The 17,539-nt window shown below is 41.5% G+C and overlaps 1 protein-coding gene across 1 annotated transcript in view; it reads left to right on the top strand.

Moving 5' to 3' along the window:
- Positions 1-17,539, top strand: part of sgk1 (serum/glucocorticoid regulated kinase 1) — a 32,595-nt gene that overhangs the window by 4,889 nt on the left and 10,167 nt on the right. Inside the window, exons 3-4 of the mRNA XM_077218745.1 lie at positions 3,613-3,852; positions 16,957-17,154. Of these exons, the coding sequence (XP_077074860.1) occupies positions 3,613-3,852; positions 16,957-17,154 (438 nt within the window). The remainder of the gene's footprint in view (positions 1-3,612; positions 3,853-16,956; positions 17,155-17,539) is intronic.

Below are 17,539 nucleotides of genomic sequence, written 5' to 3'. Positions count from 1 at the left end.
ACTTTTACCTTTTACTTTACAATCTCTCATGCCTTTTCTTCAGTATCAGAAGAGATGTTAATGTCTCATACTGTCTTCAATCAAAAATCAACAATTTCTCATAACCATGTGTTTTATTAAATTATTTTATGTGATTTTATTTCATATAATTTTTTTATATTTTACATTATTTTAACTCAATGCTCTTAAGGGGAATGCGGGAAACTCTTGGGGAATGCGGACATTTTATACAAGAGACCTTTTTATCAAAACAAGATTAAGACAAACTAAACTCTGTTCATGAGGATTTCCATGGAGTGGGAGAATCAACAGTTGATTTACCAGGATACCTGGAGATGTGGCCATATTCTTGCATAAGAACTACGATCCACTGATCAGTGTGATTAGATTAGAGATAGACTGGTGTATGGCAATCATAGTGGAGCATAATAAGAAGGTATTTGTAATTTTGAACATGTATACTCCATATGAATGTAGCCAAAATTAAGATGAATATATGAACAGGATTGCTTTTATAAGTGCTTTTATAAAGGAAAGTGTATGTACAAGTAAGGGGATATGAATGCTGATATATCTGATAATAATTCTTTGTTTGGCCAACACCAAATCAGATTTTGTCAGGATAGCAAGTTGGCTTTTTTCCCGCCAAATATTATTGCCAGCAGACAGCTATACATATATCAGTGAGGCATGGAATACAACGTCTTTGCTGGATCACTGTATATGTACAGAGGATTGCACATGATTCCCTAGATAAACTTGAGATATGGTATAATCTGGCCACATACCAATTTCAATTTTAATAAAGGTTGAAAGTTTACCTGAGATGACTGATTGTGAAAATTTTGAACAAATTGAAAAAATTAGACTGGGCAAGACTCACAGCAAATGACATTTGGGGATATAAACTATTGACAGAGAAAAGGTTTAGCAATATAGAAGTGCCAACTGAGACAATTGTGTGTGATAATGTTGATTGTAAGAATCCTAAGCATAAGCATGATCTATGTGTGATGTATGATGAAATTGTGGATTGTTTAGAAAATGCCAGTAGACCTTTCTGTCAAAAAAGGGTTAAAAATGGTCATGTTAGGGCTGGATGGAATGAATATGTCTCTGAACTGCATATGCAGGCCAGAGAAGCATTTAAAAACTGGGTTTTAACGGGTATGGCCCAGAATTTGAGGAAAAGAAACTGGCAAATGCTAGATTTAAATATGCTGTACGTTTTATAAAAAGAAACAAGCTGTCCTTGAGACTAAACTCAATGGCCAAGAACCTTCAGCGAAATAATGTCTATGAATTTTGGAAAGAAGTTAAGACCATCAATAATAGTAAAATACCACTGTCAACTAGTATTGATGGGGTTGTTGGGGCTGAGAATATAGTTAACTTGTGGAGAAAATATTATAGAGATATTTTTAATTGTGTTGAGAGGAAGGAATTTAGAGTTGGTCATGTGTCGAGCAATGAAGGTATGATTATTACACCTGATGAGGTCAAGTACGCAATCGAGAAATTGGTTGAGAATAAAGCATGTGGTCCAGATCGAATAACAGCTGAACATTTGAAGCATGCTAGCTCAAGGATCACAGTGTTACTTGCTTTGTGTTTTTCAGGATTTTTATTTAATGGGGAGTTACCTGATTCTATGTTAACAGTGTTACTAGTGCCAGTAATTAAAGATAAAACAGGTCAAATAACTGGGACAGAAAACTATAGGCCAATTGCATTGGCAAGTGTGATCTCAAAAGTATTTGAGCGAATCCTCATGGATAGGCTCAAAGAATACTTAATAACTACGGGTAATCAATTTGGCTTCAAAAGAAAGCATGGCACTGATCTATGCATATATTTATTAAAAGAGGTGGTTAGTAAGTATAATGGACATATTTCCACAGTTTTCGTGTGTTTTTTAGATGCATCTAAAGCGTTTGATCGAATTAATCATACTAAGTTATTTATAAAATTGCAAGAAAGAGGGGTTCCCCCATATCTGATAAGAATCATACATTTTTGGTATACTGTATAAACCTTATAAACCTTAAAAGTTCAATGGGGTAAGAACGTATCGGAACCGTTTTATATGACGAATGGGGTTCGGCAAGGGGAGATATTGTCACCTCTTCTTTTTAACCTGTACATGGATGGTCTTTCTATAAAGTTAAATAATTGTAAGACTGGATGTGTAATAGGTGATAGTCTCATTAACCATTTGATGTATGCTGATGATTTATTTATTATGTCTCCTTATGCAGGATTGCAACAGCTACTTCGAGTATGTTCAAGTTACGGTGTGCAGCATGATATTAAATTGAATATTAAAAAGAGCGTGGTCATGATTTTTAAAACCAAAGAGGACCTTAAGCTAAATTTTCCTTCTTTTTATATTGATGACCAAGTCTTAATTGTGGTAAATAAAGTAAAATACTTGTCACATCATTAGAGATGATTTAAATGATGATGATGATGATGTGCAGCGTCAGTGCTGTAAGTTGTATGGGCAAGCTAATATGCTACAGATATGTGTACAGATGATGTTAAAATAGCTCTATTTAGGGCATACTGTATTTCTCTTTATACAGCCCACTTGTGGTGTAAATATACTAATGCTAAAATGAAAAAGCTCTAGGTGGCATTTAATGATGCACTAAGAATTTTGCTTAAGCTCCCAAGGTGGACAAGTGCAAGCCAAATGTTTCTATCTAATAATGTATCCACTTTGCATGCTGTCTTAAGGAAGTATATGCATAATTTCATGTCGGTTGAGTGATTCCTAAAATAATATCATAATGATTGTCTTAAATAATATTATATTAAGTGATATGAGGTATTTTTCCAGTTTCTGGAGGCATTGGAATGAAAGTTTGTATGTCTTTTAAATGTTCTATGTTGAGTGTCAAAATGTATGAAATGTACTGTCAAACATTTCTTCTTTTTTTCTCTCTCTCTTTTTCTTTTTCTGAAATAAAGAAATATATATATATATATATATATATATATATATATATATATATATATATAAAGGATTATTTTATATTTTTATTATATTTTATTTTGTTCATTCACATTTTTTTAAACATTTTTCAATACTCTTGAGCATTGTTGTTGTTTGTGTATATTTTTCCCTATTATTTTATTTAATATTATTTTCATATATTATTTTTTTATATTCTACATTAATTTATTTTAACTCAATACTCTTACAGTAAATGTTATCAGTCTCATTTGTTTCTATTTTTAGCTATCCTAAGGGGCTTTAGAGAAATATAAGACACAAAGCTGATTCTTAATCAAACAATGCAGAGAATAATATTAACTATCCTGAGCTATGAAAGAGCAACATCTGTTATAACACTCTCCTCTGGGATTTTATATCCAAATCCAACATACTCTTCCCAGATGTTTTCAGTAGAACTCATGGTTTTATAATCATTTCATGGTAGTCAATTGATCTTTATCTATCAACACATAATTTGCTTCCTGGAATTAGTTTGTCAGGTGGCCACTCCAGGGCAACTGGTGGTTACCACCCCTGAGCCTTGAATTATATAATCTGTGATGGTGCATGGTAGTGTATTGATGCAAAACTCTGTCTTGTTTTGGCCTCAGGTGCGCAGGTGGATGAGGAATCCGAAGGTGAATGTGGAGAAGGTCCAGGCTAAGGGCTACCTGTCTCCGTGTCCGAAATGTCAGGAGGGGCAGGACCTGTGGTACACGCACTTCCCAGCACCTTATGGCTGCTGCCACAACAGTCCTGGAAGATACTACCTCCCTCACCCCCCCAGCCCTCTCTATCAGAACTGTGCCCCCTGCACACCCTGCCAGCCAGACAAGAACAAGACATGCAAGGTCAGGAAACTGTCTGTTTATTAACCTTTCAGTTATCTGTTAATGGTTTATTCATCCTTTTGGAGTGGTTTATTAAGATTTCAGGCATCTTGAGTCTTTCTTGATTGACAATTAAAATTGCACTTTTTTTTGTCTGCAGACACTGTAGTAATTTGTTGCATTTTATTTTGATGCTTTGTTGGAACTAAGAGCTTTTAGATAAAAATTGAGTATTAGACCAATTAAAAAATTATTCTCTAGAAATATATGTTTTGTAATTTTGATGAGAAAGGAAAACATGAAGAAACACCTGGAATATTCTTTAATAAATTGCCAATTTTTTATTCTACCTGGGTACAAACTCCTTACTTACACTAAAAATATTTAAATTTCTCCTTCATGTTCAATTAAATCTGATGTTGTGATAAATACTAAGTTCTGTCTGGAACTGTAGATTGCGCAGGCTGATTGGTTCCTGCTGTATCAGTAGCCAATGAGGTCGCTGCTCAACCTTCAAATACATGGTCAGCACTTTCAGAAACCCTCCACCTTCCCCAGCTCCACCTGTATAGATCTGCTACGGCTAATTCATGTAGGCTATATTGATCAGCAGCAGCATGTCTTACTTGTTCACAGCAGCGTGTCGTGTTTGTAATGGCAGTAGAAAGTCCCGTACTTGCTCTGCAGCAGCAGCAAAAACAGCAGCAACAGCAGATCAATTCTGCTAAGACCAAACATCAACATTGTCAAACCATTACCATGCCAGACACAGAAATAGACAGAAATAAACTCCATGGTCCATGGGAAAATTTGAGAGAAAATAAAATGATTTTATGATTATTCAGATTGAAATGACCTCAGATAGCTTACCACAGTTTACAGCAAACGTGATGAGAGTAACAATTATAAATAGGGTCTGGTAATGGCTCTGCCATATAATTCAGGACCTACAAAACTCGCTCTTGATGTCATTTTCTCTATTTTGCGTGTTTATTCTGATCCCTTGCAGTGCAAGCTTTTAATCTTAGCGTGCCGTAGGGATGCATAAAAGGCTGTGCATGTTGTCTTTCCATTTAGCAATGCTAAACAGCTTCTCAGGGTTGGCCTAGGTTAGATGAGTTGAGCACTCTCTCATTTTCTTCCACAGTTTGATTGGCTCTCAGACAATGAGTATAAGAAAGATGACACAGAGATTAGAAGGAGTCTGTATCTCAGTCATCCCTGCAGACTGTGCAGAGAGAGAGAGAGAGAGAGAGAGAGAGAGAGAGAGAGAGAGAGAGAGAGAGAGAGAGAGAGAGAGAGAGAGATCACATGACAGCATTTCTGCTTGCTATATGCAGCCTCAGTGCTGTAACGGTTTATGTAACAGACAGGCAGTTTGAAATACATTCTGTTGTGTTGTTATGTAATAATGTATTTATTTAGCAAACTTTCAGAAGATGCTATGGTCAAGCTCTGGCACATTAACTGTATTAGCATACAATCTGATTATTTACAGAATTGCGTAATAGTATGGAAGCTAGGATGAAAGAATATTAAGTGCTAAAGTTAGCCATTGCTCAGTGAGGGACTGTAAGCTTACATGAGGGTGTCAGCTTAAAAATGTTGATAATGGCATACCAATTTCTGTGATTTTATTAAACATGACGGTATGTTTTACAGTGAGACAAACCAAATAACATCACAGAACATCACAGTCCATTGCCAATACTTCACAGCTAATTCCTAATTGCATCAACTTCCAGAAAGTCACAGGAAGTGTTTTTTGTTTGGACACTGCAAAACACTAAAAGAATGGAAAGTTATGTTGGAGACTCAGCATGAATCTATAAATTCTTTACCAATTAAAAACAATATTCCCAAGAAAACATTTGTTTGAAAGATTTTAATCAGAGAAAGGAAAATATGCAGAAACATAAGGAATATTTAATAATAAATAAATACAATTTTAATAAATTACCAATGTTTAATTTTATATGGGTACATGACAAAATCCACATGGAAATATTTTTAACATTTTATTTTAAACTGGAATCCCCAGGAAATAAAAGGATTTTATGAAGCACATTTTAACAGTGACAAATGAAAAAAAGAGTTATGCAAATAAATTTGAATTGAACTGCATTTTTTATGTAATAAATAAGATATAAGATATAATATATAATATAAATAAGTATATTTAATACAAAGATTTTATACAGATTTATTATATATTTTCAATTACAAAGTAATTTTTTTCTAGATAATATTTTTTATTTAACAATTTGATTTACTTAATTATTTATAAGAAATAACGTGCTGTTTTTGACATACTATTACTATTTATACAGGGCATAAATGGGTATATATACATGAAAATACATCTCCATCTTTATATTTTAGGATGGGGGTCCCTTGGATCATATTTGGGAATCATTCGATATAAAAAGTAAAAAAAAAAAAAAAACTAATTAACATTATTTCCATGTTTTAAATTACATAATATGTATAATATAATATTATAAAAATATATATATTTAAATATATTAAAAACATATTAACCCAGCTGTATTATTCCTTTCTCTTTCTTATAACGTGTGTTGTTTTATTTGCAGCACTATATAGATAGACAGACAGTGTCAATTACATAACGATGATTGAACCTCTAGCCGTCTGAGGTTTGTTAGATTTTAAGTACGACAGATTTAATAACCTCTTGCTTCTTCTCCCCTGCTTAGCCACAAACAGTTCTCAAAAAAACACAGAATAATGCCTGAGCTGTTTTATTCATGATAAATGTTTTTATTCATGATATTTTTGTGTAGGAGCTACACAACTGTATATCAAGGTTAGGTTGGGTTAAAAATATATGTGTCCTGACAGGGAGAATGGGAGAGAAGAAGAGGAAATATTATAGAGGAAAGAAAAAGCGAGAGAGATGACACATCATTTTGTGTCCGGTCTGTCCTGAGGGTGAAGTTATGTAACGTATATCAGGGTGAGAATGACCGAATCGCAGCAGCAGCTTCTATAAATGACTGAATTCAATCAGCAATCTGAGAGTAATATCTAACTCTGTTCATTCTCATAACCTGCCTTCATCATCACTGTCGGATCGGATCTTTCGCTAATCAGTCATCGTTTTAATTGTTATTCTAAAGCTACAGCTCATTTTGGTTTTGTAGATAAAGTCCTTCCAAACTCTCCCATGCAGTAACCTGGGCATGTGATGGATCTGTATTGTGTTTCATTCATTTTGCTTTATTGACTCTTGACTGAGAGATAAAAGTTGATTGTGTTTTACAGTAGATGTTGCCTGGAAGGATTTTTATTTCACGCCCTGTGAAAATATGGAGAGCAGTGGGGCTCCTTCTCGCTCGGCATGAGGGTTTGTGTGCTTGTTTGTGTTTGTGGAATTAATGTGGCAGAAAGATGCAAGGAGCGGGAGGTTGTGCCGATGACTCATCGCTCATGTGGTCTGTGGTCAGATCACACAAACGCACACACGCAGGGCGAGTTTTTATAGTGCCAGGTTTCGTCTGGTTGAAATGGGCATAAAGTTTGATTGATCACATTGCGCTGGCATTCAGATGGAGGAGGCTTCTACTGTGAGCCTGGGATGAGATGTACTGTAGGTGTTTTATATGGAGTCTCTGCTAAATAATTACTGTATAAAACAGATAAGTTATGACTTATTACATTCTTCGCTGTAGAGTGTTTAAAGTAAACTGACAAAATGAGACCTTTTTAATATCTCATTAACACTTCTCTTAGTAACATAATTAAATGGAGACTTTTGCTTATAGCATCACTTACTCACCCTCCTCGAATCGTTCCACACCTGTATGACTTTCTTTCTTCTACAGAAAATAAAATCGTATATTTTTAAGAATGCCTCAATTGTTTTTCGTCCATACAATAAAAGTAAATGGGGTTCAGAACAACATTGGAAAGAAGAACAAAGAAAGTCATATAGATTAAAAAAATGACATATGTGGTCCTGTTAATTTCTCAACTGTATCGCCTACACCCTTAAATAGCTATAAAGGTTCTTTATTGGGATTGATGGTTCCATGAAGAACCTATAACATCCTTGGAATCTTTGCACTGCACAAAAGGTCTTCAGGTTATTAAAATGTTCTATACATTTTTGATTTTTTTTTTTTAAGAACTGTGCATTGAAAGGCCCTTTTGGTAACCCGAAAGGGTATTGCATCACTGCGGGGGAAAACCCCTTTTGGAATCTTTTTTTAAGAGTGTAAATGGCAATGAGATCAAATGGAGCACTTGTTCATGTCTCCTCCTTAGATTATTCTCCTGAGAAAAATACCCCAATAATCTTATATGTGTCTCCTCAAAAGCTCAGATTCAATCCAAAGTCGAAATGAACTCAAACATTTCTCAGTAAGTTCTCCCAGGATCAAATGATCTAAGACATGCTAACCACCTTAGTTTTATCGATTTATACTCTTCTGTTATTTTTCCTAAGGAGAAACATGTTAGACAACATTGATACTTCAACAAAAACTCTCTCCTGAGCCATAAAAGAGCAACTTCTGAGCTATAAAATGTTCCTTTTTGCAAATACAACCACATAAACACACACTTCTGCCTTCGTCTGTCCACAATCCAGAGCATGTGTCATTAGTTCCCGTAAATTCAAAGCTGTTTTGATGTGTCACTGGAAGAGCTCGGCTTTTAAACGGATCAAACCCTGCTGAGATGTTGTGGACTTTAGCTCCAGTTTTAGTATCACTGGGATAATATTATAGTTTATAGGCTATATAATGAAAAATGTTGCTGAACTAAAATATTCAAGTTTAATTTTATTTCAAGTAACAAAAATGTGTTTTTTAAGTGGTGGGGGTAGTTTTAGTTAACTTTAATAACCCTGATTAGCATGTCTTATTTTTAGTACAAAACACCATTTCTGTTGTATAAGTAGGATTATACAATCATGGCTTCTGGAGGCCAATTAGCAAAGTACTTTATTTTATCTGTTTGTTCATGCGTCTCATCTCTGGCATTGTAACCCTTTGTCCCGTATGAATCTCTGGTTGGGGTTAATGAGGCTAATGGTTACTAGGTTTCGGGGGAAAACACGTCACACGAAGTGCTTTAACCAGAGCCCTTAAAGTGACAACACCAGTGTCAGTTCCAGTCAGACCTCCTGCGCTGGTTCAGGTGATTCTTTATCTCTGTTTCTGGCCTCATGTCTTTCTCCAGCCCTTATACGATGTTGTGTGCTATCTCTCTGGGGCTGTGCCAGTCGAGGGTGGCTCCGGGCCAAATACCCTCTCACCTTCCAAGCGTGGGCTAGTGGTGTCAGCTGGATAGAAGTTCTTCTGGGGAAGTTTGTGACCTTCACCTAATTTATATATTTCCCGTTATCAAGTTGAAGGAGCTATTATTATTAGAGAGCTTTATACTGGTGCAGAAAAGGCCTGAATCATTCTGTAATCTTGCCTGAATCATTCTGCAATCCTGCTACAAATAAGCACCGCGGGCTAATAGATTTTAGGGGCTGGGTAGTATTTATTCTGTGGGAATAGAATACTTTTCTATACAGAGCGGGTTTAATTATGCTTACAGGATTTAGTGTGTAGGGCTTTACTTAGCTACATCAGGGACAAAAACCGCCCTAGAATTGAGCTAAATCTCAGAAAACCTGCCTTTGGGGACGTCTAAGGATGTTCTCTAAGGTAAAAATTAATTTTCATTTTTATAATGAAAGGGTTTGTCTGCATTGATTAAAAATAGTATTAAATGAAAAAACAAAGGTTTATGGTATGTCATCATTTAGGTAGCTTGGGTTGGGGAGGATTGGCAGTTTAGTTTACACATGACATGTCAATGAACTCAACATCAAGATGTTATGTTAAATGTTATATGAATGTATAAGGGAACCTTTAAATCTTAGTTCCTGTGACTGGTTACCATTTTTCTTTTTCAAGTTTTTAATAACGTTTTTCCCCCAATTGTTAATTTAAATGGTCCTGTGGTATGGAAAATTAATTTTTAAAAGTTTAATCTTCCATATTCTTTGTCAATTAATATGGGCGTAAAACTGCATGAATACAATTGTTTAAAAAATATTGTATTATAATATATAATATATTCTGAAATATAATAAGTAAAGTACTGTTGTTGTTTTGTTTTTTTTGAAATAAATTAATACTTATATAATGGGATATAATCAAGATTTCCACATAAATATTAAGGAGCACAACTGTTTTCAACATTGATAATGATAAGCAGCAAATCAGCTTATTAAAATGATTTTGGAAGGATCATGTGACTGCTTTGCATCACAGGAATAAGATACTGTCATGATTCTGCCCTTGTGTCCTTGATTTTCTTTAGTCTTGAGGCAGGATCATGACAGACCCGTGTTTTGTGTGCAAGCACATGGCCTTGTGTTTGGGCCATGTGCTTGCGTTGTCTGGTCACCTAACCCCGCCCCCTTGTTACCCTTGTTTAGTCATCATTAATTAATCTGTGTCACCTGTTATGTTATCATTAGTCTCTCCTTTTAATCCCCTTGTGTTTGCTGTCTTGTGCCGGTTCATTGTGATTCTCAGTGTGTGTATCCTGTGATGCAATACCTGTGTGTAGACCTTCCCGTGAGTACCTTGTGAAGAACTCTGTCTTGTAAAATCCAGATCTTGTTGCTGTTGTTAGTTATTTGTCTAGTTATCTGTCAAGTCTTAGTCTAGTGTTGGCAGTTTTTGTTTTTGCCCACCAGCCTTGTTTTGCCCCATCTTGGGTTTTGTTTTTCCTGTTTTGTCTGAATAAAACCATGTTAATTGCATACTGTCTGCAATTGGGTTCATCTCTCCACAAACCATAACAGAATGAACCAGCCACCAAAGAACCCAGGAGACAGTATGTCCTCTTTTGTTGAGCATAACCCAGATGACATTGCACAATTGTGGCTGAGGACTATTTCTGATGCAAGTAATGGCAAGCTGCCGATTCCTCCCCAGGGAGAGCGGTCCCTGAGGGAGTACGCCCAGGTTGCTAACGAGAGGAGGCTTTTCCTACCTGATATCCTCCTCAACCGCTACCTCATTGCGGGTCTCAACGCTCCTCCACCCCTGGCTGAACGGGAGAAGCTGGTCTGCTGCCTGTTTGGTGAGATGGTGGATTGTTTGTCACGGAGGGAGTCGCGGGGTTCCACCTTGTCGTCACCATCACCCAAGCTGTCAGTGATCCCGGAGGGTCGTGTCCAGGCTGTCGTTACCCAAGGGAATCAAGCTGACTCCACTTCCAATCCCGAGGCCTCAGCCGTACCCGAAGGTCTCCTCGGCAAGCGAGGGAGACGGACTTCATGGGAGTCTGCATCAGAATCCTCTGCGACGGAAATAGCCCTGTCTGAGACTGCCCTCCATGCCCCAGTCACAGCTCCTGTTGAGCTTCCCCAACCAGTCACTAGTCCAACAATGGCATCTGCTCCACGGCCAAGGAGAAGGAAGGGAGTCTCCAATCCTCTGTCTCTGTATGTTCCAGAGCCCGCTCCTGCGAGCGCAGTTCCAGAGCCCGCTCCTGCGAGCGCAGTTCCAGAGCCCGCTCCTGCGAGCGCAGTTCCAGAGCCCGCTCCTGCGAGCGCAGTTCCAGAGCCCGCTCCTGCGAGCGCAGTTCCAGAGCCCGCTCCTGCGAGCGCAGTTCCAGAGCCCGCTCCTGCGAGCGCAGTTCCAGAGCCCGCTCCTGCGAGCGCAGTTCCAGAGCCCGCTCCTGCGAGCGCAGTTCCAGAGCCCGCTCCTGCGAGCGCAGTTCCAGAGCCCGCTCCTGCGAGCGCAGTTCCAGAGCCCGCTCCTGCGAGCGCAGTTCCAGAGCCCGCTCCTGCGAGCGCAGTTCCAGAGCCCGCTCCTGCGAGCGCAGTTCCAGAGCCCGCTCCTGCGAGCGCAGTTCCAGAGCCCGCTCCTGCGAGCGCAGTTCCAGAGCCCGCTCCTGCGAGCGCAGTTCCAGAGCCCGCTCCTGCGAGAGCTGCGGCCGATCAAGCTGCAGAAGCAGTCTTGCAATCGGTATCAGCTCGTCAAAGGATGACTGTTGTCATTGCCGCTGAGGTTTTATCTAATTATTTGTCAAGTCTTGTCAAGATCCTAGAAGTTCCTTCCAAACCTGTCTTGTCTTCAAGTCCCGAGTCAGCGTCGGAGAGTGCAAGGATTTGTTGTCCCCGAGTCGGCTGCACGGATTGCTGTCCCCGAGTCGGCTGCACGGATTGCTGTCCCCGAGTCGGCTGCACGGATTGCGGTCCCCGAGTCGGCTGCACGGATTACGGTCCCCGAGCGGCTGCACGGATTGCGGTCCCCGAGTCGGCTGCACGGATTGCGGTCCCCGAGTCGGCTGCACGGATTGCGGTCCCCGAGGCGGCTGCACGGATTGCGGTCCCCGAGTCGGCTGCACGGATTGCGGTCCCCGAGTCGGCTGCACGGATTGCGGTCCCCGAGTCGGCTGCACGGATTGCGGTCCCCGAGTCGGCTGCACGGATTGCGGTCCCCGAGTCGGCTGCACGGATTGCGGTCCCCGAGTCGGCTGCACGGATTGCGGTCCCCGAGTCGGCTGCACGGATTGCGGTCCCCGAGTCGGCTGCACGGATTGCGGTCCCCGAGTCGGCTGCACGGATTGCGGTCCCCGAGTCGGCTGCACGGATTGCGGTCCCCGAGTCGGCTGCACGGATTGCGGTCCCCGAGTCGGCTGCACGGAGTCGGCTGCACGGATTGCACGGTCCCCGAGTCGGCTGCACGGATTGCGGTCCCCGAGTCGGCTGCACGGATTGCGGTCCCCGAGCCGGCTGCACGGATTGCGGTCCCCGAGCCGGCTGCACGGATTGCGGTCCCCGAGCCGGCTGCACGGATTGCGGTCCCCGAGCCGGCTGCACGGATTGCGGTCCCCGAGCCGGCTGCACGGATTGCGGTCCCCGAGCCGGCTGCACGGATTGCGGTCCCCGAGCCGGCTGCACGGATTGCGGTCCCCGAGCCGGCTGCACGGATTGCGGTCCCCGAGCCGGCTGCACGGATTGCGGTCCCCGAGCCGGCTGCACGGATTGCGGTCCCCGAGTCGGCTGCACGGATTGCGGTCCCCGAGTCGGCTGCACGGAGTCGGCTGCACGGATTGCGGTCCCCGAGTCGGCTGCACGGATTGCGGTCCCCGAGTCGGCTGCACGGATTGCGGTCCCCGAGTCGGCTGCACGGATTGCGGTCCCCGAGTCGGCTGCACGGATTGCGGTCCCCGAGTCGGCTGCACGGATTGCGGTCCCCGAGCCGGCTGCACGGATTGCGGTCCCCGAGCCGGCTGCACGGATTGCGGTCCCCGAGCCGGCTGCACGGATTGCGGTCCCCGAGCCGGCTGCACGGATTGCGGTCCCCGAGTCGGCTGCACGGATTGCGGTCCCCGAGTCGGCTGCACGGAGTCGGCTGCACGGATTGCGGTCCCCGAGTCGGCTGCACGGATTGCGGTCCCCGAGTCGGCTGCACGGATTGCGGTCCCCGAGTCGGCTGCACGGATTGCGGTCCCCGAGTCGGCTGCACGGATTGCGGTCCCCGAGTCGGCTGCACGGATTGCGGTCCCCGAGTCGGCTGCACGGAGTCGGCTGCACGGATTGCACGGTCCCCGAGTCGGCTGCACGGATTGCGGTCCCCGAGTCGGCTGCACGGATTGCGGTCCCCGAGCCGGCTGCACGGATTGCGGTCCCCGAGCCGGCTGCACGGATTGCGGTCCCCGAGCCGGCTGCACGGATTGCGGTCCCCGAGCCGGCTGCACGGATTGCGGTCCCCGAGCCGGCTGCACGGATTGCGGTCCCCGAGCCGGCTGCACGGATTGCGGTCCCCGAGCCGGCTGCACGGATTGCGGTCCCCGAGCCGGCTGCACGGATTGCGGTCCCCGAGCCGGCTGCACGGATTGCGGTCCCCGAGCCGGCTGCAGAAAAAAACGCTAATCCCGAATCAGATTTGAGAAACACTACTTCCGAGTCTAATTCTGCGAGCTCCATTCCTCTCTCTGCTCCTCAGCCGCCTGCTCCTTAAGCCGCCTGCAACACCCCCAATCATGTGTCCTGTTGTGTCCCCTGCTGTTCCCCCGGTCTGGTTTCCTGTTTCTTCGCCCTCTGTACCCCCGTGCGTTTCCCCTGTCACCCCTTTCACCACATCACCCCGGACTGTTTCCCCCCAAGACTGTGCATCATGTGGCCCCATCCAAGTCTGCCCGGATTCCTCGTCCTCGTCCCGTAAACCCAAGACCCCCAGTCCACCCAGGACTATCCCCCATGAACTCTCTTGTTCCTCCGCCCAACCCCCCCCCGTGTTTGTTATTTTTATTGTTGCGTCCCAACCCTGTTTTCGTGTATGCCTTTATTGTTATTTGTCATGTTTTGTTGGTTCGTGTCTGTGTCCCAGTCCGTTATGTCCCGCGTCTGATGTCCCCTTGAGGAGTGTCTGGAAGCGGCTCCTTAAGGTGGGGGTTTTGTCATGATTCTGCCCTCGTGTCCTTGATTTTCTTTAGTCTTGAGGCAGGATCATGACAGACCCGTGTTTTGTGTGCAAGCACATGGCCTTGTGTTTGGGCCATATGCTTGCGTTGTCTCGGCACCTAACCCCGCCCCCTTGTTACCCTTGTTTAGTCATCACTAATTAATCTGTGTCACCTGTTTTGTTATCATTAGTCTCTCTATTTAATCCCCTTGTGTTTGCTGTCTTGTGCCGGTTCATTGTGATTCTCAGTGTGTGTATCCTGTGATGCAATACCTGTGTGTAGACCTTCCCGTGAGTACCTTGTGAAGAATTCTGTCTTGTAAAATCCAGATCTTGTTGCTGTTGTTAGATATCTGTCTAGTTATCTGTCAAGTCTTAGTCTAGTGTTGTCAGTTTTTGTTTTTGCCCACCAGCCTTGTTTTGCCCCATCGTGGGTTTTGTTTTGTCTGAATAAAACCATTTTAATTGCATACTGTCTGCGATTGGGTTCATCTCTCCACAAACCTTTACAGATACATTTTAAAATATATTAAAAATAGAGAACAGCTATTTTAAACAGTAATTGTATTTCACAAATTTACTGTATTTGTCATTAAATAAATACTGCCTTGGTGAGTATAAGAGATTTATTTTAATTTATGCTTTATGCTTTATTGAAGTAATCTTTAAATGGTTATACATATTATGAATTCAAAATAAAGTATGAACTTAAGTGCATTTTAATGCTTAGTTATGATTCAATTTAATTCATTGCATTTTATGCTTAAAGATAAACATATTTAAAGATAAACATATTTAAATGTAATTTAAACCATTTGTTTAAATAATATTTTTGCCAGGAACATTTTACACACCACATACAGGATAACTTCCCAAAAGTATTTCATGCTGCAGGTGAAGGATTGGACACATTCAGTAGCTTTTGTTCCCAGCTGGGTTTCATGATGGGATGTAGAGAGAGGGAAGACTTTTGGGAATTCAATATAGGCTGATCCCATACAAGGGTTTGGGTCTAATCTCCTCAAACAGGGCTACAATGTGAGATTTACCCCCCATGGCAACATATGCACACATAAACAGATATAAACACACCCCAGGTCTTCAAAAATATAATGACATTGTATTGACTAGAAAATCTATGCCTGGTAAATACTGTCTGAGAGACTTTAGATAACAATAGCAGTGCAAAGCCTAGCATGAGAAATGCCAACTCACACACTGTTTGGAGGAGAGGAGCGAAGGGAGGGAAGAGTTGCTGATTAACCATTTTTTATGTTAGCATTTTCCTGTAAGTGCACTTACATAATCGGCAGCTTTTGATGTTGAAATATTTGGGCCAGGCTGAGTGTGTGTACACTAGACTAGGCCCTTAAGAAAGGCTAGTTTGCAGTTCCGAGATCACCTTTCCCTGGAATCTGTGCTTCATTTCTGGCATCAAGGGCTAAAGAGCAAAGTGTGTCCTTCTGATTATTGTGGATTATAATAAGATTGAGTCGCTGCAGTGACGTCTTTCACCGACACTTGAGCTTCTATCAATACAATTACAGATCTAGTCATAACTTTGACCTTTAGGGGTGAATGTACTAAAAAGAAACTTTTGAATCAGTATAATGCAATAATGAGTTGGGTGCTAAAGCAACACAGGAAGGCTATGCAAATAAACAGTGCAGCCGAATATATTCTTAGTGTATTTCCCCCTATAAAAATTGATTTTTCATTTACTGAGAAAAGCACATGACAAGAGTTACAGCAGTGATGGCGAAATTATTTATACTTTACTGTCTCACTAATTGTGTTGTTTTTGCATAATGCTTACTCATGAGGTGGTGTGACATAGTGGTTAAAGTCTGACTTTAAACTTTTTTTGGGTGTGTTGAATCCAACAATAGTCAATCCCCTAACTATTGAACAGATTGTTTCAGAGAGATGGTTCCTCCTCTAAATGTACTGTGAGTACCTTTTGGTAAAAGCATGAGCTAATTCACGGAAAAATTACACAAAAGTTTTGTGTTAAGTTTTTGAAAGAAGTCTCTTAGGGTTACGAAGTCTCTTTTGATCAATTTAATGCATACTTGCTGAATAAAACTTTAAATGGTGGTAAAATATAATAATTTATTTTGGCTTTAGTAAAATAACAATATAAAATCAATTATTTATAAACAATTATTGTTATCTTTACAGTATCACTGTAGATTTCTCGCACAGTATACGTATACATGTTCCAACATGATCAACATCTTTGTTTATCTTTGAACAACATTCCAATCAGCCAATCAGATTCTAGGGATATGTTTACAGTTTTATGTCATGTTTAGGTTTACAACCAGGGTTAGGTTCTTCTACATCAGTGTTATTCATCTATAATTTCCCTCTGATTTTAGGGATAACTTATGGGTACGGTTATAAGTTTAGGCATGGGGATATGGTTAGGACCAAATATTCAGAGAAGAATGTTATTCAAGGATCAACAAAATATGTTGGTCCAGGGTCATGTCTCATTTGGCAAAATCATACATCATACATGAAAATATAAATTTTAAGAAGGGGGTTCCTTGCAAGGGTATTTTTTCATCATATATGGGGTTCCTTGGCATCAAATTGTTGGGAAACCACTGCAGTAAATGATTAGCTGTTTACTCGCTTTACCTCAAGGCTTACCTCGTTTGTGTTTCAACAGGTGAGAAAATGGAAGATGCTCAGTCGACATCACAATGATAGTAAGGTGAGGGAGGCAGAGTCAGATGGGCATGTGATCTGTCCCTGGGCGATGTCACCCCTGCTGGGAAGCCCCGTTCTGCTGGAATGTTGCATCTGCAATGGGCCCTTCATCACTTACGGGCACGAGGAGGCATGGCAACCACGTCAGCGCACACAAGTCAGCACAGAAACACTCACACATGCACACAAACTAATTACAGTGTTTCATGCTAAATGTATGAATATCAATGCATTAGATGAAATGAACAAAAATTGTTTTTTTTTTAACTTTTCAAGCAAAATATTTCACGCAAAGCTTCTACATTTTTTAATCATAAAACAATAGATACACTCTAAAACAATGCTGGGATGTTTCAACTCATGTTCGGGTCAAACATGGACAAACCCAGCCATTGGTTTACATTTTTTTATGAAATTTTAAACCCAACGATTGGGTTTGTCCATATTTGACCCAAACATGGGTTGAAACAACCAAGCATTTTTCAAAGAGTGCATCAAAATAAGACATTTGGATGCCTTCTGGTTGTCAAACCTTGTGAAAA

Source organism: Siphateles boraxobius, unplaced genomic scaffold, assembly GCF_051911475.1.
Source record: "Siphateles boraxobius isolate OS27281-9 unplaced genomic scaffold, OSU_SipBor_1 77, whole genome shotgun sequence".
NCBI classification, from domain to species: Eukaryota; Metazoa; Chordata; class Actinopteri; order Cypriniformes; family Leuciscidae; genus Siphateles; species Siphateles boraxobius.
This window is presented reverse-complemented; position numbering and strand designations above follow the sequence as displayed.